General features: G+C 50.2%; 3 protein-coding genes across 5 annotated transcripts in view; 2 read left to right on the top strand and 1 right to left on the bottom strand.

Annotated features, from left to right (window-relative positions):
* The first annotated feature begins 585 nt into the window (after positions 1–585).
* Positions 586–4,709, top strand: LOC142419994 (D(1) dopamine receptor-like). The gene has a single exon (XM_075523434.1). The coding sequence runs from the start codon at positions 775–777 to the stop codon at positions 2,137–2,139; it is 1,365 nt and encodes a 454-aa protein (XP_075379549.1). The 5' UTR covers positions 586–774; the 3' UTR covers positions 2,140–4,709.
* Positions 4,710–8,065: 3,356 nt separating this feature from the next.
* R3HCC1 (R3H domain and coiled-coil containing 1) lies at positions 8,066–18,468 on the top strand. Its single transcript, XM_075523431.1, has 8 exons — positions 8,066–8,147; positions 9,113–9,242; positions 10,381–10,518; positions 10,799–12,038; positions 12,299–12,471; positions 13,724–13,794; positions 14,601–14,696; positions 16,719–18,468. The coding sequence occupies exons 2-8, from the start codon at positions 9,148–9,150 to the stop codon at positions 16,865–16,867; spliced, it is 1,962 nt and encodes a 653-aa protein (XP_075379546.1). The 5' UTR covers positions 8,066–8,147; positions 9,113–9,147; the 3' UTR covers positions 16,868–18,468.
* Positions 15,920–23,843, bottom strand: part of LOXL2 (lysyl oxidase like 2) — a 55,344-nt gene continuing 47,420 nt past the window's right edge. For 2 of the 3 annotated variants that reach the window (XM_075523429.1, XM_075523430.1), the window contains 4 exons: positions 22,400–22,515; positions 21,723–21,859; positions 20,668–20,779; positions 15,920–19,136 (listed from right to left, as the gene is read on the bottom strand). In XM_075523429.1, the coding sequence (XP_075379544.1) occupies positions 19,057–19,136; positions 20,668–20,779; positions 21,723–21,859; positions 22,400–22,515 (445 nt within the window). In that variant the 3' untranslated portion in view covers positions 15,920–19,056. The remainder of the gene's footprint in view (positions 19,137–20,667; positions 20,780–21,722; positions 21,860–22,399; positions 22,516–23,843) is intronic. The other variant, XR_012778673.1, reaches the window with a different exon arrangement.

The raw sequence follows: 23,843 nt of genomic DNA, 5'->3' as shown, positions 1-23,843 counted from the left end.
GGAGTCTTTTATTCAGAGATCAAGCACACTAAATTTCCATCCTGATTTGCATTGAAGACCCTCAAATCCCACTTGACTGTTTGTTATTTTACCCCTTCAATCCTATCACCTAATTCCCAAGCAGCTTACCCTGTCAGCTGTGGATTCCCAATGCCATGTTCTTCTTAGCTCGCAGAGGACCGACCTGGTGAGTAGGAGACCTGGTGTGTGGGCAGAGAAGGATCTCACCTGTGTGAAGTCCAGAGGCAATTAGCAACAGAGGAAGAGCAGACAGCAGAGCAGCCTGTTTTATGAGCAGAGAAGGTCCGTCTGCAAGAGCAGAGAGCTCGAGTCCCTCCTGTGTCTGGCAGCAAGTCCCAGCCTGGCCAGTGCAGAAGGCGTTGACTGGGATTCTGTAGCAGGCACCAGATCAACAACGGATGAAGAGCTTCTGAGAGAGGAGAGGGAGGAAGGCTTGCAGCAAAGCCCTCCCAGCTCGCTCAAGTGCCGGAGGTGAGTGCTGGCTCTTTGTGAGTGGCAGGCTGCAAAGAAAAGTGGGGTGGGAGGCAAGAGGGGAAAAAAAACAAACGCCACGCTGTCAGCAGGAGATTTGGAAAGGAGTGAGAGCTTCAAGCGCTTTTCCTTGTGCTGGGTCATCTGGCTGGGTGTGAGAGCTGGGAGGATTGCAGTTGGTGCTTCTGAGATGTCAGCAGAGCAGTAAAAAGGGGTTTTGGATGCTGATGGGGACTTGAACAGCTGTGAAACCTCTCAAGGGACTGGAACAAAGGGGAACCCATGGATGGTTTTTACTCCTCCGCAGAAGGACATGGGCAGGATGTCATCAATGACACCAGCAATAGGAAGAGCTGGGCAGAGGAAGGCAACTCCGCGTTGTCCTTCCGTGTGGTGACAGCTGCCTTACTTTTCCTTCTCATCCTTTCCACGTTCCTGGGCAACACCCTGGTCTGTGTGGCTGTGGTCAAGTTCAGACACTTGCGCTCTAAGGTCACCAATTTCTTCGTTATCTCCTTGGCAGTGTCTGACCTCTTTGTGGCTGTACTGGTGATGCCCTGGAAGGCTGCCACCGAGGTGGCAGGGTTCTGGCCCTTTGGGGCTTTCTGTGATGTTTGGGTGGCTTTTGATATCATGTGCTCCACAGCCTCTATCCTCAATTTGTGCATCATCAGCGTGGACCGTTACTGGGCTATTTCCAACCCCTTCCGCTATGAGAGGAAGATGACGCAGCGCGTGGCTTTCATCATGATCGGAGTGGCTTGGCTACTGTCCCTTTTGATTTCCTTCATCCCTGTGCAGCTGAAGTGGCACAAGGATCGTGAGCTCCTTAGCCAACAGGAGCCAGGTTTTAATGTCACCAGGGAGGAGGAGAACTGTGATTCCAGCCTCAACAGGACTTACGCCATCTCATCTTCTCTCATTAGCTTCTACATCCCTGTTGCCATCATGATTGTGACGTACACCCGCATCTTCCGCATTGCCCAGCGGCAGATCCGCAGGATCTCCTCCCTGGAGAGGGTGGTGGAACATGCCCACAACTGCCCCAGCAGCGACTGCCCTCATGAGACCTCCCTGAAGAACTCCTTCAAGAAGGAGACCAAGGTCCTCAAGACCCTCTCCATCATCATGGGCGTCTTTGTCTTCTGCTGGCTGCCCTTCTTCGTGCTCAACTGCGTGGTGCCCTTCTGTAATCTTGACCTACCTGAGCCAGGAGAGCTACCTTGTGTCAGCAAAACTGTCTTCAACATCTTCGTCTGGTTTGGCTGGGCCAACTCTTCCCTCAATCCTATCATCTATGCCTTCAATGCAGACTTCCGGAGAGCTTTTGCAACCATCTTGGGCTGTGGCTGCCTTTGCCCCAGCAATGCAGTGGAGACAGTGAACTTCAGCAACGAGCTGGTCTCCTACCACCATGACACCACGTATCAGAAGGAAGTGGTGACCCTCAGCTACCCCCAGCTTCTCCCCCATGCTGCTCTGCAGATGGAAAGCAATGAGGTGTCCTTTGACAAGGTTTCTCAGGTCTCCGAGCCCTCTCGCAACACCTGCCCTGCGGATGCCTTGCCTGCGGTGATGCACGTGGAGCGTGAAATGTCTGTCTCGCTGGAGAAGATTACACCTTTCACCAGCAATGCGTTCGATTGAGACGGGGTTGGGAAAAGGGTGGTGGGATGGTCTCGGGGAGAGATGGAAGCGGGGACGCTATTGCAGTTGCCTATTTTCTGAGGAGTTTGAGGATAATGTGGATATTGTACTCTCTGTCTGGGCAGGAGTTTGCATTAAGCGTGGAATAGTCAGAGTGACTTTTCCAGATGGCTCAAGGGGTTCAGATATGTGTTTTTGTAACTCACCGTTTCAGAGCCAGCCCAGGTGGGTGATGTTGCTGCTCTCTCTAGTTGACCCATGGAAGAATGCTTTCTGCAAAAGACAAAAATGCAAGGGCTTGAATTCCACTCTTGTTGGGAATTCAGCTGAGAAAGCAAAGACTTCTGTGGTCTGCTGAGCCTCTCCTCTGTAGGCAGTGAAGTAAAAACGCATCTGTGCGTGTGGGGAGAGAGGCTGGTTTTGCCACTGCCCGTGTCCAAAAGGCCATCAGCCCAAGGCAGCTAAACGGGCACGAGCCAAATGCAACTGCTTACTTGGTGGTAACTGCCGCTGGCAGGACTAGATCATGCTGCCTTGGGCTTGGTGGGACGGTGCTGTGCTGCGTGGCATCCTTTAGCTAGGGAAACCCACATTTCTGGTGGGCTGTGCAGGAAGGAGGTAATGGCCTTGCTAGGATAACTCTCTTAGGCTCACCTCTAACTGTGTCTCGGTTGCTTGGGCAAATTATCCTGCAAGTCTGGACAAGTATGCAGCCACCTTTCCTGGAGCCCTGAGGCTGTGCTTGGTAGCAGCTCATCTGGAGCATGTTGCTGGGCGCTTGCTCATTAGGGAAGGATTTGGCATGCTAAAGGTCCGCTCTGGCCCCTGGAGCAAGAGCCAGCCTCTCTAAGCTGGGACGCGCACAGCAGCCTAGGATGAACAGGAACTGTGTTTTAGCCCCAGGATGCTGGACCGTTTGCTTGAAGCCTTTGGGAATGAGAGTGTCTGAACCCTTCAGACTCTGAGGGTAGAGGAGAAAATCAGATGTTAAAGCAAGAACATTGCTGTTTTGCTTTCTGCGCCTCCGCCACATCTTCCATCAGTCAGGTCCCCCTCCTTTTCCAAGGCTGTTTCTTCCCCCTTTTACTTTGTTCTCCCTCTAATTCCCTTCCTCCCCCATTTCATTAAGGATCCTTCCACACTGCCTCCCTTGCTGTCTCATTTCAATAATAATGGCTTCTTAAGAAGCACTCCCTGCTCACCTGTACTCTTTAATTAGCCTCTGCTGTTCGGATGGGAGCTGGTGTCTGGTTAGCTGGGGGTAGAAACAGCAAGTGAACAGCCCCCGGCTGTGACACAAGTGACTTCAGAAACGTGTTTTGATCGGTGCCTGGTTAAACACTGCCGCAGCAAGCGGCACATCCATGTCGTCTTGAATCCGAGACATCTTTAGCTCTCTGGCACAGCAGAAAAGCCTCCCCCCCCCCCCCCCCCCCCCCCCCCCCCCGGCAAACGTTAACAAAGAGAAAAATCAGAAAGTGATAATTACAGAGTAACGGTAATTATTAAATAGAGCCCAATTACAGTCAAGTTACAGCATAATCAGCGTGGGAGGGGAGCAGAGCTCACCGTATCTCCAAGGTCGACGCTTGGATTTTGCTGGGGAAGCACTGATAAGTGCTCAACTTCATTTATAACCATCTCCCTGTGTGGCAGCGGTGGCTAGCTGTCAAAACTGAGACTTGTCAAAACTTTTCAGCTCCGGGAGGACGGTAGAGCCTAACTTAGAGAAGGAGTTGTTGTTCTGAGATGGGGACGATCTGGCACGTTTCTGGGAGGCCCAACGTGACTGACTTCATTTGAACATTGCTGCAATATATATGTGTGTGTATATATATATTGCAGCATATATATATATAAATAAAATGATTTCCCACACTAAAAGCAGGTGTTGTAGCACGTGTAGTATGGTTGTGCTTTACTTCAGGACTCTTGGCTTGGTGGCGAAAGGGAGTCAGAATACCCAGCTTTTTTCAAAGCAGTACTGTCCTGGCCTCCCTGTTTTTGAAGAGTTTACTGATACTCATCTCGTGGCAAGGTTCTGGGGCTTAATCCATGACTCTTTGTGAAGAGATTGGAGAAAAGCAAGTAGCTCAATGTATTGCTGTTATCCGTGATGAGTTGCGGGGTGAACCTGCAAAAGACAGACAGTGGAGAGGGTGATACGATCCTTTTTTTTTTTTTTTTGTCCAGTTATTGTCTGTATTTAACTTGTGTTGGGGAATACTGCAACGGTCCCCAGCTCCAAAGCACTGGGGCTGTCCTCTACCAACGCTGTGGTGCACCAGCTCCCTCCGGCTGGACCCCTTACCTGGGACCTGTGGCCTGGCCGGTCACGTGGATGGCTGATACCGCCCTGGCATCGGCATCAGGAAAGACGAGGTGGTGACAATGAGCTCAACCAAAAATTTCCAGGTTATGGAACAGGCCTCTGCACATCACAGACACTTCTGTGGTCAGTCTGGGAAATGGACAACAGCTCCAAAATGGTGTAACGTGGGCTTGCTTTGGCAAAAATACACCTTGTTTATCTTGCTTTGGAATGGGTTTCTTTTTTTCCTGCTATGGGTTTCTTTTTTTCCTGCTATGGGTTTCTTTTTTTCCTGCTATGGGTTTCTTTTTTTCCTGCTATGGGTTTCTTTTTTTCCTGCTATGGGTTTCTTTTTTTCCTGCTATGCGTCTCCTGCCCAGGTCTCCTTTGCAGTTCCACCGGGAAGCATCCTCCTCCGACCATCCTCAAGTCGTGCAGCGTACTGCTACCTCCCTGCCCGTATTTCAGAGGTGAGTGCAATGAATTCCTTCCTGGGGCTGATCCTGGAGCAGGGAGTGTGAGTCAGGACTCATGCGTGCTGTTGCTAGCTCTGCTGTCCTGCCCTGTAATCCCGGGTAAACCAGTTCACTTTCTGGAGCTCTGCTTTTGCTGTGGGTGAACTGGGGGCAGCAGCGTTGGCTCACCCTGCAGCCAGGTTGTGAAGATGGGTCTTAGCAGTCCTAGCTAAGAATAAAATGAGTAAATAGGTGCTCAAATCCAATTCAGTGCGAGATGGATTGCGGAGTAAGGTAACAAACTGGCATCTTTAATGCTCTGAGCGTCCCTCTGCTGCTGTGGAAGTACTGGGATCCCAACGTTCTCTCATTAGGTGCCTGGTTACATGGAGAGAGATCATTAACTAGGGAGAGGTATCCAGGACCCATCAGGCACAACTCAAGTGTCTGAAGCCGCTTGCTAAGCCTGGATACACAGGGACTAGGGGAAAAGGAGCATTAAAAATCTCAATTTAAATGGAAATTGGAGGCTGGTCCTGAGAGAGAAGGGGCAGCAGCTGGCAGCCCATCCTGAGCGCTCGGGCAAGGGGCAGGGCTGCTGGGACTCGGCTGCGACTTGGAGGTGAGCGGTCGGGATGGCCGGGACTCGGCTCCCAGCCTGAGGAGCTGTGTGTTTGGGGAGGGAGGACCTGAACGGCACCCGGCTGGGGGCAGAGGTGGCTGCCCTGGCACGGGGGCTCTGAGCTGCCCCTGGCCCCTGCTCTGGACAGGTCTCACTGCTGTGCTTTGCCCGCTCTTGGAGCTCCCCCTCCATTCCCCAGCCCTGTGTAGATAAAAATCCTATTTCTCTCAAGCCACAGCACGTGTGGTCCCATCCTCCCAGGGGACTGTTGGGCTCGGGCTCTGGCCGTGGGCTGTAGGCTCCTTTGAGCTCTGCAGGGTTTTTCCTCATTTCTTTTTTCCCCGTGTAGTTCCTGCTGCAATGATGAACAGCAAGCACCCCAGAGACATTTAGCGCGGTTACCACGAGACACAGCAGATCGATCAAAACTGCTGCTGGAGAGTCTGCCGTGGAGAGAAAGGTCTGTGGTTCACCTCTGCTCACAGGTAAATGCCAGCAGCGGTGTAGGGGGGGGACTTCGCTGCCAGCACTGCTGTGCTTTGCAGACACAGGACCGTGGCACCACGTGCCCTGACGCTGGTTTGCAGCGGAGGTAGCTCCCGTTTTGGAAGCCTGAGCTGCTGGTCCTGCGTTCAGGGCTAGTCATCTCAGCCTTGGCTCTAAAGGAAAAGGGGAGCACAGCTTTTGTGTCTCAAACCTAGGCTGGAATTGTGCCGCCCTGCTTGTAACCGCATAGGTTAGAAAGGACGCTGCAAGGCTGGGAAAAGGGCGCTGTCTTACTCTATGCAATCATGAAATCAATGCACATTTTATTATGTCAGCCTGGGGCAGGCAGGAAGACTCTGGGAATTCACCGTGTGCGAGTGGTTGGTGCAGTTGCTGCAGCAGATGGATGCAGAGGTCGTGCCCACCGCTCCTTTCCCGGCTGGGTTGCAGGAGGAACGTATCTGGGTGGCCAGCGTGGGGCAGGGGATGGCTGTTGCCCCCGAAGTGATTTTTCAGGTTTAGTGGGAATGGATTTAGCAGAAAAAGGGAGCTAGGGGAGGGGAATGGGATGTGGCTGGTGTAGGTTGCTGTCTTGCCTGGCTTTGCTTTCAAATTGGAAACATCAGCTGCTCTTCTCATCAGGCAGAGGCCAGGGTTGGTCTCCAAGGAAAGCAGCTCCAGACAGGGGTGAAGACTGGACGAGGGTCTCCGGATGCTTGGAGAAGCCTGGCAAGAAGCTCTTGTGAAATCACAGGCCTGGCTTTCTCAATCTAGATGGCAATTTCGAGCAATCAGTCAGCTAAGGCGGGGGGAGAAGCAGGAGAGATTAACCCTGCCGAGGGGGCTTTTGTGAGGGCAAGGCCAGAATCTCTCCCGGCACCAGTGTGGGGATGGCTCTGATGTACCAGCTGTGCTGCCCCGGACTTGTCTGCGTGCCTCTTGCAGCGCACGGAGCGTGTAAAGGAGCCCGGAGTTCTTTTCTGCTCCTACAAGAGAAATAACGAGGGTCACTAGTTACCTTTGAACGTATTGCTAACGAACTGCACGGTTCGTTTTCATCAACCTTGCTCCCGTGCTGAACAGCAGTGATTCCTCAGCTGGGAGCAGCTCAGGGCCGTGTCGTGACCATCTCCGCTCGTGCTGCGGAGCAGCAGGGACGCTTGCGCTGAGCTGGGGGACGGATGACGCCCTGGGAAAGCCGTCAGGCGCTGTGATGCTGCCCTGGGTTCTGTTCTGTGCAATGTTTTCGATTCTTGAGACCCTTACTCTTCCAGAAACTGTCACCTGGGGCAAATTGCAGGATTTATGCATTAAGGAAGGAATGTGAAACTAGGAGAACACCTAGAAACGTTGAGCACCTCTAAGTCTCATTGGCTTCACCTGGTGCTCCTGAAACAGGCCCAAATCTCTGGTTAGTCATCCCAAAACTTGGGCTCTCAGCATCAGAGGCTACTTCTGCCTGCTTTAACTGCTTTGCGCCGTGATCTCCCAAAAAAAAGGAGACAAGATGGCTAAAATCTCTGGGACTTTTGGCTGGAGGAATCTGTGCCGTTACAGAAAAGCATTAGTATTTATTTCTTGCTGTTACAGACAAAGGGTGGAATTACAGGACCCTTGAGCTCAGAAGGAGCAAGCAGAAGATGTCCCAACTTTAAAGCTCTTCTAGGTGGTGTGTGTCTCTGCCTCCGTGGAGCAGGGCGAGTCCCCCACCAAAGACAAGGGGCTTTTGCAGGATTTGGCGTCTTGGGTGGACAGGCCGTGCCCCCGGGAACCAGCCCCGGCCTCTGCGACCCCCCCCCCCTCCCCGGGAGGGAGCTGCCCCCATTCCCAGCGCCAGCTCCGAGCGCTTCCCTGGACACGCGTGGCCGCCCCCGCTACCTCCCCCCCTCCCCCGCCGCCTCTGCGTGGGCCAGGGCTGCCGCGCCGCCCGCGTGGGAAGAACGCTCTCCTGCGGAGGCCAGCGGCGGCGGGGCCGGCGGGCGGCGGCTCCCCACGGTCCCCACGCTCCCCACGCGGGGCGGGCGCTGCCTCCGGGGCGGGGGCGGTGCGGGGCGGCGCTGCCCGGCGGGAGGAGCCGGGGCCGGGGCCGGGCGCAGGCGCCGCGCCGGGAAGTGCCGCTCGGCCGGGCCTGGCGGTGAGCGCGGCGGGGGCGGCCCGGCCGCGGGGACGGGGCCGTGCACGGTGCACGGGGGGGGGTGCAGCGGGGGGTGCAGCGGGGGGTGCACGGGAGCGGGGCTGGGGGTGCACGGGAGGGGGTGTGGGGGTGCACGCGGAAGTGGGGGGGGGGTAACAGGGTGCGCAGAGCAGCACAGGGGGATGGGGTGCAGGGGGATGGGGGGGTGAGAGCGTGCAAAGAGCAGCACGCGGGGGGGGTGCAGAGGGGAAAGGGGGGAGGGCAGCAGGGCCCGCAGCTGCACGTGGTGCTGGGAGTGCAGAGGGAAGGGGGGTGGCAGGGTGCCCGGAGCAGTAAAGGGTGCGCGGGGGTTTCGAGGGGTGCCCGGAGCCACGCAGGGTGCTGGGGGTGCACGGGGAAGGGAGTGGGGTGCAGCAGGGTGCACAGAGCAGCACGGGGTGCTGGAGGTGCACGGGGAAGGGGGTAACGGTGTGCACGGCGTGCTGGGGGTGCACAGGGAAGGGGGCAGTAGGGTGCAAAAAGCAGTACAGGGTGCTGGGGGTGCACAGGGAAGGGGGTAAGGGTGCAAAAAGCAGTACGGGGTGCTGGGGGTGCACAGGGAAGGGGGTAAGGGTGCAAAAAGCAGTACGGGGTGCTGGGGGTGCACAGGGAAGGGGGATAACGGGGTACACAGAGCAGCATGGGGTGCTACGGCTGCACAGGGGAGTCGAGGGGTGCACAGAGCCACACAGCATGCTGGGGGGGCACAGGGACAGGGATGGGGTGCAGCAGGGTGCCCAGAGCAGCACATGGTGCTGAGGGTGCACGGGTTGCCCAGGGGTCTTGGATGCAGAGGGCGGGGGTCAGGGCTGCAGCCGGGTGCATGGAGCTGCGCGGAGGGCGAGTCAGGTTTGCAGGGGTGCTAGGCACCCATGGGGGCAGGGGAACTTGCAGCCGGCTCTCCATGTGGCCCTGTCCCTCCGCAGGCCTCCTGTCCGCCGCCACCCTGGCGCTGCGCTGCATGGATGGCGTTTTCCTCTCGCCCAACGAGGATGAGTTCGTGGGCAGGATCACGGAGGAGCTGGAGCACTTCATGCTGCAGGGGCAGCACCACAGGTAGGTGCCCTGCCACGGCAGCGAGCCGTCCCCGCTGGCGCGTGCGGTCCCTGGGCGATGGCACGTGCCGCCCAAGAGCAATGGCACGTTGTGACTCTTGTTTCTTGTTTTGCATCGGTTCTCAGAGGTGAAAACACTGGCTGGGTTTGAGCGGCAGCGTTTGGAGCCTGGCTGCGAGGTCTGGCTGGTTGCAGAGCTCCAGCCTGGCCCGGAGCATCCCTGCGGGCCAAGGATCGGCGCAGGGTTTCTGCCGTGCGTGCTTCTCCGTTCATCCTCCTTCAAGCAGAGTTGTTTTGGACGCTGGTGGCTTTTGCACCAGCCCCGGTCTGGCCTAGCTCGCTAGTCAGCCTGAGGAGTTATAATGAATAGTTTCATAATCAAACTGTTTCGTTTTCCCTCTCTGCTGAGGGCTTCCTGTGCACCAGATCCTCCTCCACGGCAGCAAACTCCATCGCCTTGGATTGCTGCATTGTTTTTCTTTGGCCAGGCAGGCTGGATTTAACTGGACCTAGTCCCTGATCTAGTGACCTTTGAAGCCCTTGAGATGGCCAAAAAGAGGGTGTCAGACAGGAGCAGGGGTGGGACTGTTTAGTTCAGCTTCCTGCCAGCTTAAATATTTGTTTCATTGCTTTTTTTAAAAATGTTTGGCAGAGAAAGTACACGTGCAATTGTAAAATGCTCAGGAACGGAACCGGAATTGTAAAAATGTGTCTAAATGCCATGAGATCGACTGTGGTGTTTATTCATCCGCTCGTATTCTTTTAGTTGCTGGTTTCTGGAGTGCACTCAGACTGGGAGGAAGGGGACCGGTAGCAGCCTTCTGCCGGTGCTTTCCAGCCATTCCCAGCACGGATACAGGCGGGAACGAGAGTCCCAGGCAAAGGCCCCGGCACCAGGCAGTCCCAGCCGCCCCACGCTCCCGGTGCTACGTGCAAAGCGAGCGCGTCTGTCTAGACATCTAGGATGGAGAAGGGATTTTGGCTCTTTAATACCAGAAAGTCCTGCTTGGCTTTTGGGCTTGGATTTAAACCCTACACTGGGAATGACTCGGGGAAGAGAGGTTAATAAATTCTTGCTACGTTCCTGTCCTTTTCCTCCCTGCAAGTCGCTGATGCCCCCGGCCCCTCTCTCTTTTCAGGGTGCTCCTGTTCCCCCCTCTGTCCAGTCGCCTCAGGTACCTGATCCATCGCACCGTGGACAACGTGGATTTGTTGAGCAGCTTTTCTGTGGGAGAAGGATGGAGGAGGAGGACGGTCATCTGTCACTCGGCCGTAAGGTATGGTGGAGTACCGTAACAGTGCTTCTCTTTCTATGGCCGTGGGGTTTTTGTTCAAGCTTACAAGCACAAAGTTTGCGTGGCGCTTCTCCGCAAAGAGGAGCGTGTCTATTATCGATAGCATATCCCAATCATTAAGGAAGCAGGGGGTCTTTTTTTTTCCCTACCTGCTGACTTCGATGCGGATCTGATGCTTTTCCTCCTCTCTCTCTTTTGCAAATGTCGTGTTACTTGGGTTCCTCTGCTCCCCACTCACATCCCGCCATTCTCTTGGTCCCAGGCTGCCCAGCGAGACTAGCGACCAAAAACCCAGCAGCAACCCACCGAGACCGCAGCGACCTCCGCAGCCGTGGGGCCGGGGAGGCCGAGGCGGCAGGCTGCGGCACGGCGGGGAGGTACATGGTGACAACTCTCGAGCCTGCGTGGGGTCTGGCAGGATAAAAAGGCCGCCCAGGAAGAAGCCAGATAAAGCCCTGTATGTCCCCAAGGCGATGCGCAAGAAAGCAGAATGGGGGGAGCAGGAGAGCCCGGCAGCGGCTGGCACCGAGTCAGGGGGGGATATGGCACAAGAAGAAGAGATCTGCCCTAAAGCTTCAGTCGGGGACGCCCAGGAGGAACTGGGTGAGTCTGAAGGCAGCCCAGGTGGTGTCTCCTTGGCCCTTGGCAAGCAACAGGAGCCTGGCGAAGAGTGTGTTTCAGGAAAAAGTAATGATGACGCAAACGATGAGTGTCCTCCGTGCTGTACGGATGTCCCGTCGTTAGAGAATAGCAACGATTTCTCTGGGCAGGAAAGTCAGGATAAAGACTGTTCAGATTCCCTTTCTCCTGTACATGATAAAAACCCAACTGAAGCAGAAGAGCAAGATGAGAGCTGCAACAACACTATTATACCAGGAGGGAGCAAAATCCTGTGCCAGCTGCAAGCTGAAGACCAAAACAGCCAGGATGCCGGCGTAGTGGAGTGTGGCAAAAACTCCTCCCTATCAGAAAGTCGCAGCAGTAACTGCTGTACAGACCCGGCTGCAGCAGAGCCCAGTGCAACGTCACTGGTGCTGGGAAACCAAGATAAGAGCTGCACTGCTGCCAGGAGCCTGGAGAGCGGTGGAAACGTGTCACCACCCGAAGAACAGGGCAAGGACTTTGTGAATGCCGGTGCTGGGGAGGGAGGCAAGAGCTGCTCCGAACTGGAAAGCCAAGATGAAGAGTGCCCCAGCGTTGCCCAGGTGGAGCATAACCAGAACCCCCCAGAAGCCCAGAGTGAGCCTCTGGCCGCACCTGAGCCGGTCCACGGTGCCGACCCATCAGCTCCTGAGGACCAGAACGAGCGCTGGGTGGATGCTCCTGTGCAGAACCGCAGCGGGGAGGTGCCCGTGGCCGAAGAGGAGGACAAGGAGCGTTCGCGCTTGGCCGATGCAGTGTGGCGTGAGCTGCGTTTGTCCGCAGGCGATAAAGAGGAGAGCGTGGCCGTCCGCGGGCAGAGCAGCCTCGAGGACGACTGTACCGCGGAGCTCTTTGCAGAGGTAGCGTTTTGCTATGGGTATTGCCGTGGGGAGCGACTTTGGGAAAAGAGGGTTGTTCAGGATTGACCTGAGGGGAAGGCACTAGTCCGTGGGAGGAGAGTCCCTGTGCCGGGGCTGCCCCAGGCGGCTGCTGAACCTGTTGGCAGGAGTGTGGCCGCAGAAGTGGTTTGCGGGGACCGAGGTGGGGCCCTGGAGGATCGCTCTTTGAAGGGAAACCTTGTCTGATTTTTTCTTTTTAATTTTTTTGTTTATATTCTCAGATTGTGGGTTATTTAACCGTGAAGGACATAAGCATTGAGAAGATCAGCTTTGATTACTCCAGCTACGGAGATGCACAGCTCAGCGAGGGGGATTTTGGCCACGTAACTGAAATCTATGACTTCTCCCCGTCGCTGAAAACGGAGCACCTGTTAGAAGCGTTCTCGGATTTCCAGTGAGTACCTCTGAGAGCCTGAGCACATCAGGGGCACGAAGGGAGCAGTATTCACACTCAAATGCACAACAGAATCTGATGCATTTTGAATTTTAGTTTCGCCTTCGTGCCCTTATGTCTTCCACTCTTTTTCTGTGCCTTAAAGGACACTTCCCTGCGGTTCACGCATGATTTAAAACACGACCGGTTCTTCAGGACTCTGTCATACACACAGTTATCTATGTGCAGGCTTGTTCCTGCTGCTCTGGCTTCAGTGAGAGTCTTTAGGCGCTTGCTGCGAGCTTCTTTGTTACTGCGTCCTGGTGCTTGAGTGAAATTACGTGCTTACACAAGTCTTTGCAAGAAAAAGGGCTCAATCCTGCTGTTGGAGATAAGATTTATTATGTAAATACAGGGACCAGAGCCTTGGCATTGGATTAGTAGCAGGACCAGAACAAAGTTCAGCGCTGCGTTAGTGATGAATGGTGCTCGGTGCAGCGAGGACACGGTGTCTGTAGGCACCTCTCCCTGTTCTCCTCCCACCATCCTCCTCCTCTCTTGATATACCTGGCGGATTAGATGTGAACACTGCACCCCTATGGGTCCCTTAAATTAAAAAACATGATTTACATTTTTAATAAGCTGCTGTCTGTTGTGTGTGTGTTTCCTCTAATGTATTTTTTTTCCACTCGCTGTGAGAGCGCTGAGCTGAAAATTGACGGATCTAATCCGAGCAGTCGATTGTATTTGTATTTCCCGTGCTGCAGGAAAAGCTTTGAACTCCCTGCTCCCAAACTCACATTTTCCACTGATGCTTTATTAGATTTTCACATCTGTCTCTTCACCCTAAGCTTCATAAACCACTTTTATAAATCACTTGCTTTTTATCGTAGACGTCTGAGCAATCGGGTAGCGTTTGTAAAGCACTACCTAAATGACAAACAATATTTTTGGGTTATAAGACAGTCCCTGAAATTGAGATTGATTTTGGCCAAGGGTTTCTTCGGAGGAAAAGGAGAGTTCTTGGGGGCAGCTGATGGGGTAACCATACATTGTGGCCTTGAAAGGAGCACATCTAATGTTCTTCTGTTCCTTTCCTTCTCTTTCCCCTCACCTAAACCAGCTATAACGCTTTGAAAAGCACCAGCTGTCTACATAGCAATACTAAGGTGGCCGATGGGTTTTAACTGAGGTGGCCAATGGGTTTTATTGTGTGATAGGGGTTTTTTTCTTTCTTATTAATGAATATTATTCTATTATCTCTTCATTTCAGTGAGAGTGGTTTCAAAATCCAGTGGGTCGATGATACGCACGCCCTGGGAATCTTCTCCAGCGTGTCTACAGGTAGCGTGACTCGATTCGTGGCTGTGATTGAGGGACCCGCGGAGCTGCTGGGGTTTCCCTGCTCTTGCACCGTGACCCCGTACTGACGCGGTGGTTTGCAGCGTGTGTCTGTTGAGCCTTGCTAAGCTGTTGCCAAAGGTAGTTACGGCTCGTCACGTCTTTCTTCCTGTGCGCTTCAAACCTGAAAGGCTTTTAAGGCTTGAGAAGCTGGAATTACTGTGGTGGGGTGTGGAAACTGCTTTGCAAGAACAGCAGGTTTTTAATTGGCCTGGATAATAACCAGGGCGCCTTTTGTATACTCACGCTGCATTTCTAGAAATTCATCTGTTTTGCCACTTCAGGTTTTTGTTTCCTTTTGTAACTAGACAAAATTCCTGCAAGTGTACAATAACCTCCTGGGGAGCTTACGCGTGCAAGGTCAGGCACCGAGCCTCCTGGCAAACTGACCTTCTCGGGGACAAACGCCCCAAGCTCAGGTCAGAGCCATCCCAAGAGAAGTTCCCATCCAGCAGCGTATGTAGTCCAAAAGCTTACGCTTTTTTTTTTTTCTTGGCATTTAGTCTAATAATGACAGAGTTGTCTTTTAAAACGTGTTTTTATTTTCTTGGGACTCTTCCTGTGCGAAGAACGTGCGCTATAAGCCTGAGGTGACCAGAATGAGTTTAGGTGTTTTAGTACGAGTCTTGAGGTAACGCATCAGCTGCTGAAGCTCAAGTTATTCACTGTTATTACACCAGGTACTGATTTTTATTATCAAAGCCACCAACATTCAGTCTGCTAACTTCAGCAATCTTTGTTCTTTGAAGCATCTCAAGCCCTGGGGCGACGTTACCCTTCTTTAAAGATTCGCCCATTGATCCATGCAACAAAGCAGTCGAAGATCAAGGCACTTCAACGACCAAGTAAGACAATCTTTTTTAAAATTAGTATTAGTATTATATTTCTTGGTTTACCAGTCTTCTACATCCTGAGCAGTCACAATGACAAGTTAAATGGGGAAATATATATTAAGGACCAGTATTTCTTTTTTGGTTTGGGTTTTTTTTTTTTTTATAGCTTTATTGGCATTGCAGGACAGCGAGCTGTTGCGTAGAGCCTTCAGTAAAAGCCCGCAGATGCATTTTTTACAGCGTTTTACCCTGTTAAAACTTACTGCATCAGTAAGGCTGGGTTCTGCCTGTCTGCAGCAGGAATGAGTGGTTGGCACAGGCAGGCGTGTGATGCCAGAGACAAATCTGCAGAACGAGACTACATCATATACTACTTACAGGAAAGATAACTGCAGCTGTTACCTATGCTTAAGTTTTCAGTCACTCTTTTTCCCTTCTATATAAGGACTGAATAAAAAAAAGCATCAAATCCTGTTGCTTTTTGTTTACTCTCCAGCTAAGCCATCTGCTGAAATTCAGGCTTAGTTTTTCTTGTGTTATTTGCTTTGCTCATGTGAAGTTTTTAAGTGAAGAGTTGTAGTGTTTGGCAGACGGGCGGAGCTGTGGCAGCGGCTGCAGGAAGACAAAGCCTGGCAAACGCCACAAGCCTGCCCATAAGCTTCTCTGCCCTGTTACTCTGCTGCACGGTTAAAGATAATAGATGAGACAAAACCGATAGCAGTTACACTTTGTGGTTGGTGTAATTTTATTCAGTATCAGGTGAAGGAAAAAAATTGTTAAGCTTAGCCATTAACATTGTTTTATTTATTTTATTGCCTTTTAAAATCATATTGTAATCAGTTATACTTGCCACAGTACAGAAATGCCATGAATCTTGTAGCAGTAGAGACTTTGCTGAATGTACAACTATACTGTTATTTCTACAGTACATTGCAGTTGAAACAAATTTCAGTATTCATGCTTTAAAGGGACACTGTCACAGTTAGAAGTTCCTGAGGTTTTTAAGACTGCTGGATTTAAATGAAATGTCAAAGAACTGGATATGATTTGCACTCTCCCCTTTATCCATTTTCATTCACACTTCCCGATTCTCGTTGCTGTAGCCTATCGGCACACTTCTGAATCAGATATTAACTCCTTCTGGGGAACGTTATATATAAACTCTGTTTGTATTCAGTTTAAGTAGCAATTTTTTTTCCAAATACAAATTTGGATCTTAATTAGCTGACAGTGTCTCTTTTTTCTTTTTTTTTTTTTTTTTGAGCTTTGTCAAGAAAGAGTGGCAGTTTTATTTTCCAAGCTGCGGCTGGGCTGCCTTTATTAATAAAACTTCTGAAAAAGCAAGCAAAGCCCCCATTGCTAACTGGATAATAAATTTGCAAACAGTTGCTGATAAATGATAAGGTAATCGCCAAATCCAGACTACTGTGGACTTGGGAAAGTTTTGGTGTATTCTTGCAAGATGAAACTGTAGCAAGCCAGGTGTCTACCAGAAAATGGAGGTTACTGGCCAAAGGGCTTTCCCAAAGCATCTGATATATTTAGCTATTTTTTAAAAAATGCAGATTTTTTTTTTCCTTGCTGCTTTTTAAGGATTTAATTTAGACTGCTGGTTTTGATTAGTCTAAATTACGATCAAACTTTCCTGTGCATAGATAAATTGGTTGGACCGTGTGCCTTCATTTTGTTCTCAGAGATGCGACTTGCTGAATTTTGCCAGGAACCGTAGGACGCTGTTCCTGAAGGCGAAGGGGGAAGGCTTCTCTCTACCACTGCAGAAGAGGCCTGGAGCTTAATCATAGCCCAAGAGCTTGTAGAACTGTCATTGAAAAATCTGAAGTACAAATTCTTTTCTAAAAGAAAAGGCAATTTACTGGATAGGGATAGAATGATTTGCTCATGTTCCTGGGCTAATTCTGTAGAGGAACTAAGAAAATAGAAATCAGCCCCTTCTGTCTGCCAGTCCTACGGTTTAGCCACAAGACTCTTCCTGAACAAGCACTAACTTAATGATTTTCACCCATTTTTACCTAGAGCTCCTCCACCTTGCAAAAGAAAGACCCCAGACTGACACTGCAGTGGCGAAGAGGCTGGTGACCCGGGCTTTGGGTTTGAAGCACAAGCAGCAGGGCGTCTCAGGCAGCGAAGTGCTCCTGCCGGAAAGCTTGGACCAGGAGGAATAAACCATCTCAGCTGAAAAAAGATGTATAGATGAGCATGGCTGTGATATTAAACTGCATGCAGAGCAGTGAGTTGCCCCGGGGATGTTCTCTTATGGATTAGCACCCTCTTTTCTTTCTAAAGTTGGGAAGGGAAAAAGTTTACTGTTAATGAGATCTTAAGCTCAAGAGCTAAGCCCCGGGAGGGTTGCTGTTAGCTCTTCATTATGGAGAGCATCTTGCCCTACTCCGTTTCAAAGCATCTGTTACTCACTGGGGCACGTGCAGAAAGTAAGGCTGCTTACAGAAAAGCCTGCTCTACAATTAAAAAAAAAAAAAAAAAGGCATTAGAAGAAGGGAATTGTATCTTGTTGGCCAAAATTCAGCTGTAAGCAAGAGCAGAGCACCTGCAGGAGTCAAAAAAAATCTGTTCAATGTTTACTTTGTTGTACTGTTATTGTTAAGATACCCCACAAAACTGACCAGCATTGAATGCAAGCGAGTTTCAGGGTTTTTCCTTATTTCCATAGCGTTTAAAGAGCCTGACTTGCTTTGTTGCACTGTTAGCAAGGAAAGTTGTCATACACCGATAAGGAAAAGAAAACCAGAAACTTGCCAGTTCTGATTTGCCCAGAGCCTGGTGTTAAGATATGCTGCAAGACACCTTGTTGTGGCAGCAGCAACAGAGCAGCCAACACAGCTCGGACTCCGCTTTTGCTACACAGCCCGGCACCTTGAGAACAAAATGGAGTTTTCCAACGTACAGTAGGCTAAAAACCTTTGCTAGATGCCACCATCTGGGCCACTGGATGAATGACAGAAATACTCTAACAGGCATTAGCAAAAGACTTCTGCATTCTTTAAGCCTCACAACATCCCTGTGAGGTAGGTTATGGGAGCACAAGTTAGATGCAGCCAGTTTCAATCCCCCTGTGGATTGAAACGGTCAGCTGTGAGTATTCAGTTAACTGTAGCTGCTTGTAGAAGTCTTCCGTACAAACACAGAGGGAGAAGAAACTTCAGTACCAGGAATTGTGAACAAGGCCCTAAACTTTCATGGAGTAGAAATACACAAATGGCATATAAAACATTTTTCTGGGTAAAACATTTTTATTCAAGTAGCTGTGTCTGAAAATCCGTAGCAACGTGTGTCCTCAAACAAACAGAGGAACACACTTAGCACCATTATGAATTTACCAAGTGTAAAAATCCTTTTAAAGACAACTTACACAGGTGGGTCTGTGACAGCACAGGTCCGGATCCCTGATGATGAAAGCCATGAAGTGACCTCTGTAAGGTACAGTGATGATACAATGCCTTAACTAAATTCATCCTTTAAAGAAAAGACAGAGTGAATATCCAGCGTAGAAGGTCATGTTTAGATGTACGGAGAATCTATCGGGTGACTAGCTTACTGTGTAATGGAAATTCACAGTCCGGTGGACTCATCATCAGGAGACCTGCAAAGTCTTCTAGATGTTACGAGGGAGGTGTAGCTTCATGGAGCCCTGATGCACTTGTAGAAAACAGTTCTGTATTAGCTGCTCCGCTTAAGAGATTGTGTTGGGAGTTGATTGTTGAATACAAGAGTTTCACTGCAGTATTAAATTATGCTTTATACTGTTCTGCTCAGAAAAAGCTGCTCCAATTTTTTTTTCCCCCTTTCCTGTATTTCTTTGCTAAAATGGAGTAATGACATGGCAGTACTGAGGATTAGCTGTGTTCGAGAAGCAGCGTCACAAATGGAGGCGTTTGCATCAATGGTGCGTTCAAGCTTGAGTCAAAGAGCTTAAAGATACCAAGATTAATGCCTTGAAGGAAATGAATGGTAAAAAGACATATGTAGGTTGTTGGTACCCAAACAAAGGCAAATTGTGCTTGCTGCAGCCTGGACCTACGTCTGTGAATAAAGATGGCGCTGCAAAGCGGAGGGAGAAATCTTGGTGGAGAAGGCTGGAATGGTGAAGATACGGAGCCAAGGAGAATTTAAAAGCCTGCTCCTGACTACCTCAGTAGTAGGGACTGGAGTTACAAGAGACACATGGTGGTCTGAGCACCTAAACTGGGAAGGAAGGCATCTCTAGAAAATAATTTACCTTGCTAATTTAGAGTTTGATTGTTTGCTTGATTTTCTTTGTTGTGCAGTGGTTAGGGAAATCACCGAAGCAGGAAACCTCGCTTCTTTAAATAGTGGGGTGGGAGGCGATGCTGTTCTATCGGGTGGACACCTTGTTATTTATGAGTCCGCTGAAGTGATCAAACTTCTGTTCCGTTTCTTCGCTGAAAGAGCCACCTGGGGAGTTCACAGAAAGAACACAGGGTTGAGCAGGAGGTAGCGAAGGCAGCTTGCAACACAAGGCAGAGAACACAGCGGGGTTTGTGTAATCTGCAAAAGATGCTGTGAAAATGAAGGGCTCAAAGCAAGTACTAGAAGAGCAAAGATTTTCCTGGGCTAACTTATTTAAACATTAATTAAATCTTACCATAACTGGAACAGTCAAGAGTCCCCGGGAACATTGGATCCAGTCTCTTATGTATTTGGAAGACTAGATGACAAACTACCCTCAATTTCACTGCTAACTGTTGTTGCTTTAAAAAAATGAGGTGATGACTAGCAGGACCTGTGAAATGGTCTCCCTCCTTGAGGCTGATGGTAAGGGGGTTCTGTTTACTACTCTTGAAAGTAGGACCATGCCCTTACTTTTTGCTAGTTGAGAGACAAAGCTAAATGCATTTATTTTTAAATAGAAATATTTTCAAGCTCAGCTGGAGAGCCCATCCAACACTTAAGTGCCTGTTCATCCAAACAAAGTGGGTTTGGCTTTTCTGAACTAGGTCGCAATCTGAAGCGTGACACACAAGACAAGTATTTTCTTAAAAAAACCCAACAAATTAATGAGAAAAATCAATGGCTACATAGAACTTTTTTGGGAAGAACATTCCTTGAAGAACTTCAGCCAGCTCTAGAAATTGTCTTCACCACTGGTTTTACTGTGTTAAAAACAGTTTATCTTATAAAGCCCCCAACTTAATTCAGTTTTAAAATGGTCTTGACAATTGACCATTAATGCAAATTTAAACTAGTTTGGCTTTGATATTTCCAAGACCAAAAAAAATTCCAAATGATAATGTTTTACACGTGTTCAAGAAAACACGCAGTTTTCCCCTCACATTCAAGGGACAGCAGAGCATTTTCATTTCTGGCTCAAACAGAGGGCTCATCTCCACTGCTCTGCTTCACACATCGCTGTTCTTGTTTGCTTTTCAAGAAGAGAAAAGCTTAGGGGGTCCTAAGAGGTCAGTCCCAGGTTGGTAATAATTTGAGTCTGGGAAGAAGGTGTAGTTGTTTGCCTGGACCTACTCAGGCACTCTAAACAAGTTCTTAGATTGCATGAGAGCTTTCCTTATGTCCGACAGTCTTGGGAGAGAAAAATGCTCATTTCCTTGTAGAAGATACACAGCTGGAACATCTGTTATCCCTCTTCCCCCAAGCCTGAGGGATTTCTGAAAGCTGTTTTACCACTGTTGTGCTTGCTGCTCCGGTCACACGTACAACGCAGCACTAAGTAAGGAACCTTCCCACCCCCATGCAGCCATCTCGCTCCTTGCAACCTGTAGCGGCTTGACCCCGTAACAGAGACACTCTGGTCTCTGCCTTTGACCAGCCTACAGCAAACGGCACCAGTGTACAGTCTGGGCTCCGTATCTCATCTTTCCAAGCACGTACAAAGTGATAAACAGCACGTTGCAACAGAAGCAGAGAGCTTTCCTAGCGAAGAGTCAGGGACGCAGTCGTTGCTTTCCCCTGCGGAAGTCACTCTCACCTATGTGGCAGTTGTACATCCAGATGCGCTGCCCATCGTACCGGCTCCGGCATTTCATCACGTTATTTGAATAATCGGATTCAGCAACTTCATAGTTTGGGTTGATGACAACCTAGGGCGTGATGGAGAAACACAGCATAAAGTTATTTAAAGGTGAACTAGATATGACACTTACTAGTCAGACTGAGACAGAATCAGCTTTTTCATTACACCGTAATACTTTTTTAAACAGAAAAAAACCTAACTCATTTTGCAAGGAGACAGAAACTACTTGATTAAAGCCAGATCAAGATCACACCTTCCCCCGTGCACCAAGATATACCCTCAAACACCTTCTCTACATTTCACACGATAGCAGCGCAGACAAAAATAATTCCTCTTCCCTTCACTCCTCTCCAGTTTAAGTGGCTGTTTTTAGAACCAAAGAATTCCTCCCCACTCCACCCCCGCGCACAAAACAGACTGTAGGCACAGCCTTAACTCCTCATACAAACACCACGAGAATAGCACTATTTAATCCCCGAGCGAAGCGAGCGTTGCTTACAAACAGCTCAAAAGCTTAGTGCAGACAACAGTGGGATGCTGTGGGTAGGTATAACGTGACGCGTAATGCAGCGTGTTAACAGCATTAGCTGCGCGTGGATCGTGTAGGACATCGAGTATTAGCTGGATGCGGATTTCTTAAAACTATCATCTCTAAGCTGGGGTTATTGGCCCTGATTTTTCACTTGGGGAAGTATGTGATCTGGTAACACTTTGTTGTCCTGTTAGGTCATTCTTTATCTTTTAGGTATCCTGGGAATATAATCTCTTTGCAATCGGAAGTTTATATTTGTACATCTCCTACAGTACTAAACTAGTTACATTCTCGACATCCCTAATCATAAAAATACTACGGTTGGAAAAGACCTCTAAGATCATCTAGTCCCACCGTCACCCCAACACCTCCATGCCTACTAAACCATGTCCCAGAAATGAATTAAGATAAAATAAATTAAATTAATGAATAAGATAAAAGCCATGGCAGTATCTCACACCCTCTTTTTCTCCCATACCTGGAAGAGGTAATCGCCTGGTGGGACGTCAGTAATATCGATCCACTGGCAGTCGATGTCATGACGGTACACGTCCCAGCATCCAACCGTAATTCCTTGTTCACCAAAATTGGCGCATTCGTACTGTTTTTGCACGTCTAAATGAGAAGAGTTAAAGGCACAAGGTGTTAGATTCACAGCAAGTCGGCTGGGAATTTCCCACCCTCGGACGTGTCGGAGGAAGGGCGGGTTGTTCTCCAGCTCCCGTAGATAGTGAGAAGCTACAGGCACAGTATTTTGGACGAGATTTAATACAACAGTGTCTCGCTCAATGCCTTGTATTGAAACACACGTACTGCTTAACTGCACGGGACGAGCTGCCACCTTCCATACCTCAGGACCTCGAGGCACGTTGTGGAATTTCTCACTTAACAGGAATCGGAAAATGCACACTTGGGTTTTCAGAGCAGCTCAGAGTAAGGATGTAAGGAAAACCTCAGCACGTGGGGCCTTTGGGGATTCTCTTCCACCTGTAGAGACCACTCCATAACATATATAGCCTCAGGACTGGTTTCTGGCTCCTGTTCCTGTCAGGCCACGTTCTAGCCCTGCTCAGGACCTTGACAGCATCTTTGAAGCCACTCATCTGTAGGGGGACAGCAATAAATTCCCAGCACAAAGGGCTCTGGCAAATATACCTGCTTCGCATTCGGTGTCTTCCAGACAGAAGCTGGCTTTGTGTCCTTCAGCCACCTTGGTTCCATTGAGGTTCAATAGATCGTAGTGGGTAAAAACCTCCATGCTGTGGTAATGCCTGCAAGGCACAGACGGGGAGAATTATCTTCAGGGAAAACAGACTCCCCTTTAACTACCAGGTCTAAAGGGCTGCACGGTCTGCCCCAGCAGGGATGGTCCAGCGGCTGGGGCACGACGACTTGGATGCAAGTAGCCCAGACTCAACTTTTTGTGTCGTTGCATCCCTCGGGCCAGGCATTTCACCTCCCAGCCCCGTCCCCACGGCCACGGGGGTAAATACACGACAACACGTGAAGTGTTACAGACCAAGCGGCGCTAGAGGAGGAAGCGTGAGAGAAACCACAGCCAGGAAATGTCCCCTGGGCATAATCCTCCATGGCACCGTCACCCATGGCGCCTGCATGCCGGCTCCTGGCCCGGGTATTTGTTTTCTATCAAGTGCTAAAGCTGTTCTAGGGGAGAGCCTTGCCCCAGCCTTTGTAGGATCACACCAGGTTTTATAAAGGCAAGGGGGGAGGAGAAAAAAAAAATAAAAATCAAAGCCATCATCAGCCAGGTCATCATTTCTAGTGGCCATGTCATTTACCAGGACAAGAACTATTTCACCTGCTCCTTAACAACAGGCTGCAAACAGAGCTGGATGTACCCAGCCCAGTAACCTGGCTATTTTTTAAAATTTATTTATTTATTTTTAAGCAGCAGAATGTAAATTTATTGGCAGAAACCTAACAACAGATGGAAGCAGCTTCTCTCAGCGCTCGCTCCGCTCAGATCTAAACAACCCGACAGCTGGGTTCACCCATGATAACGTTTCATAATTTTAAACGGGGAAGTGTTAGTGTCAACTCAGCCTGAGCTGGGCTGCTATCGGGAACGCTCCAGCACTGTTGGGCACAGCAACAGTTAAGAGAGAGCACGCAATCTGTGCTGTAGCCTCCTAACTAGCAAAGTTAGACCACGGCAGGGTTTAGGTGATGTTGAACTCGGTAACATCGACCTTTTCTATGCCACGCTGTTGGTTCAGCAAAAAAAATTAAGCCTGTGCTTCGGTCCAGTTAAGTCCACGGGACTTGTAGAGCAGGAAGCACAGATGGAAGTACCCGATTAAAACACAGTCGTGTGCTCCACGCGGTCAGAGCTGGGCGCATGAACGTGGTCACGCTGATGCAACACATAGAATTTGATCCCAGCCTTGGAATCGGGAGCAAACGCGCAGCGCGAGCACAGCGCAGGGGCAGGAGAGCAGAGCAGCCGCGGGTGCTGAGAGCGGCGTGGGTCCTTAAATCCCTGCACATCTCCCCCAGCTACGGGAACACTGCGCTGGGACACACCAGAGCCCGTCTGCATAGCTCGACTGAGGAGTGAGGCGACTGCACAGACAGGCCC

This window comes from Mycteria americana, chromosome 23, assembly GCF_035582795.1.
Source record: "Mycteria americana isolate JAX WOST 10 ecotype Jacksonville Zoo and Gardens chromosome 23, USCA_MyAme_1.0, whole genome shotgun sequence".
Classification (NCBI taxonomy): Eukaryota; Metazoa; Chordata; class Aves; order Ciconiiformes; family Ciconiidae; genus Mycteria; species Mycteria americana.
The sequence above is the reverse complement of the archived record's forward strand: the minus strand, read 5'-3'. Positions and strand labels throughout refer to the sequence as shown.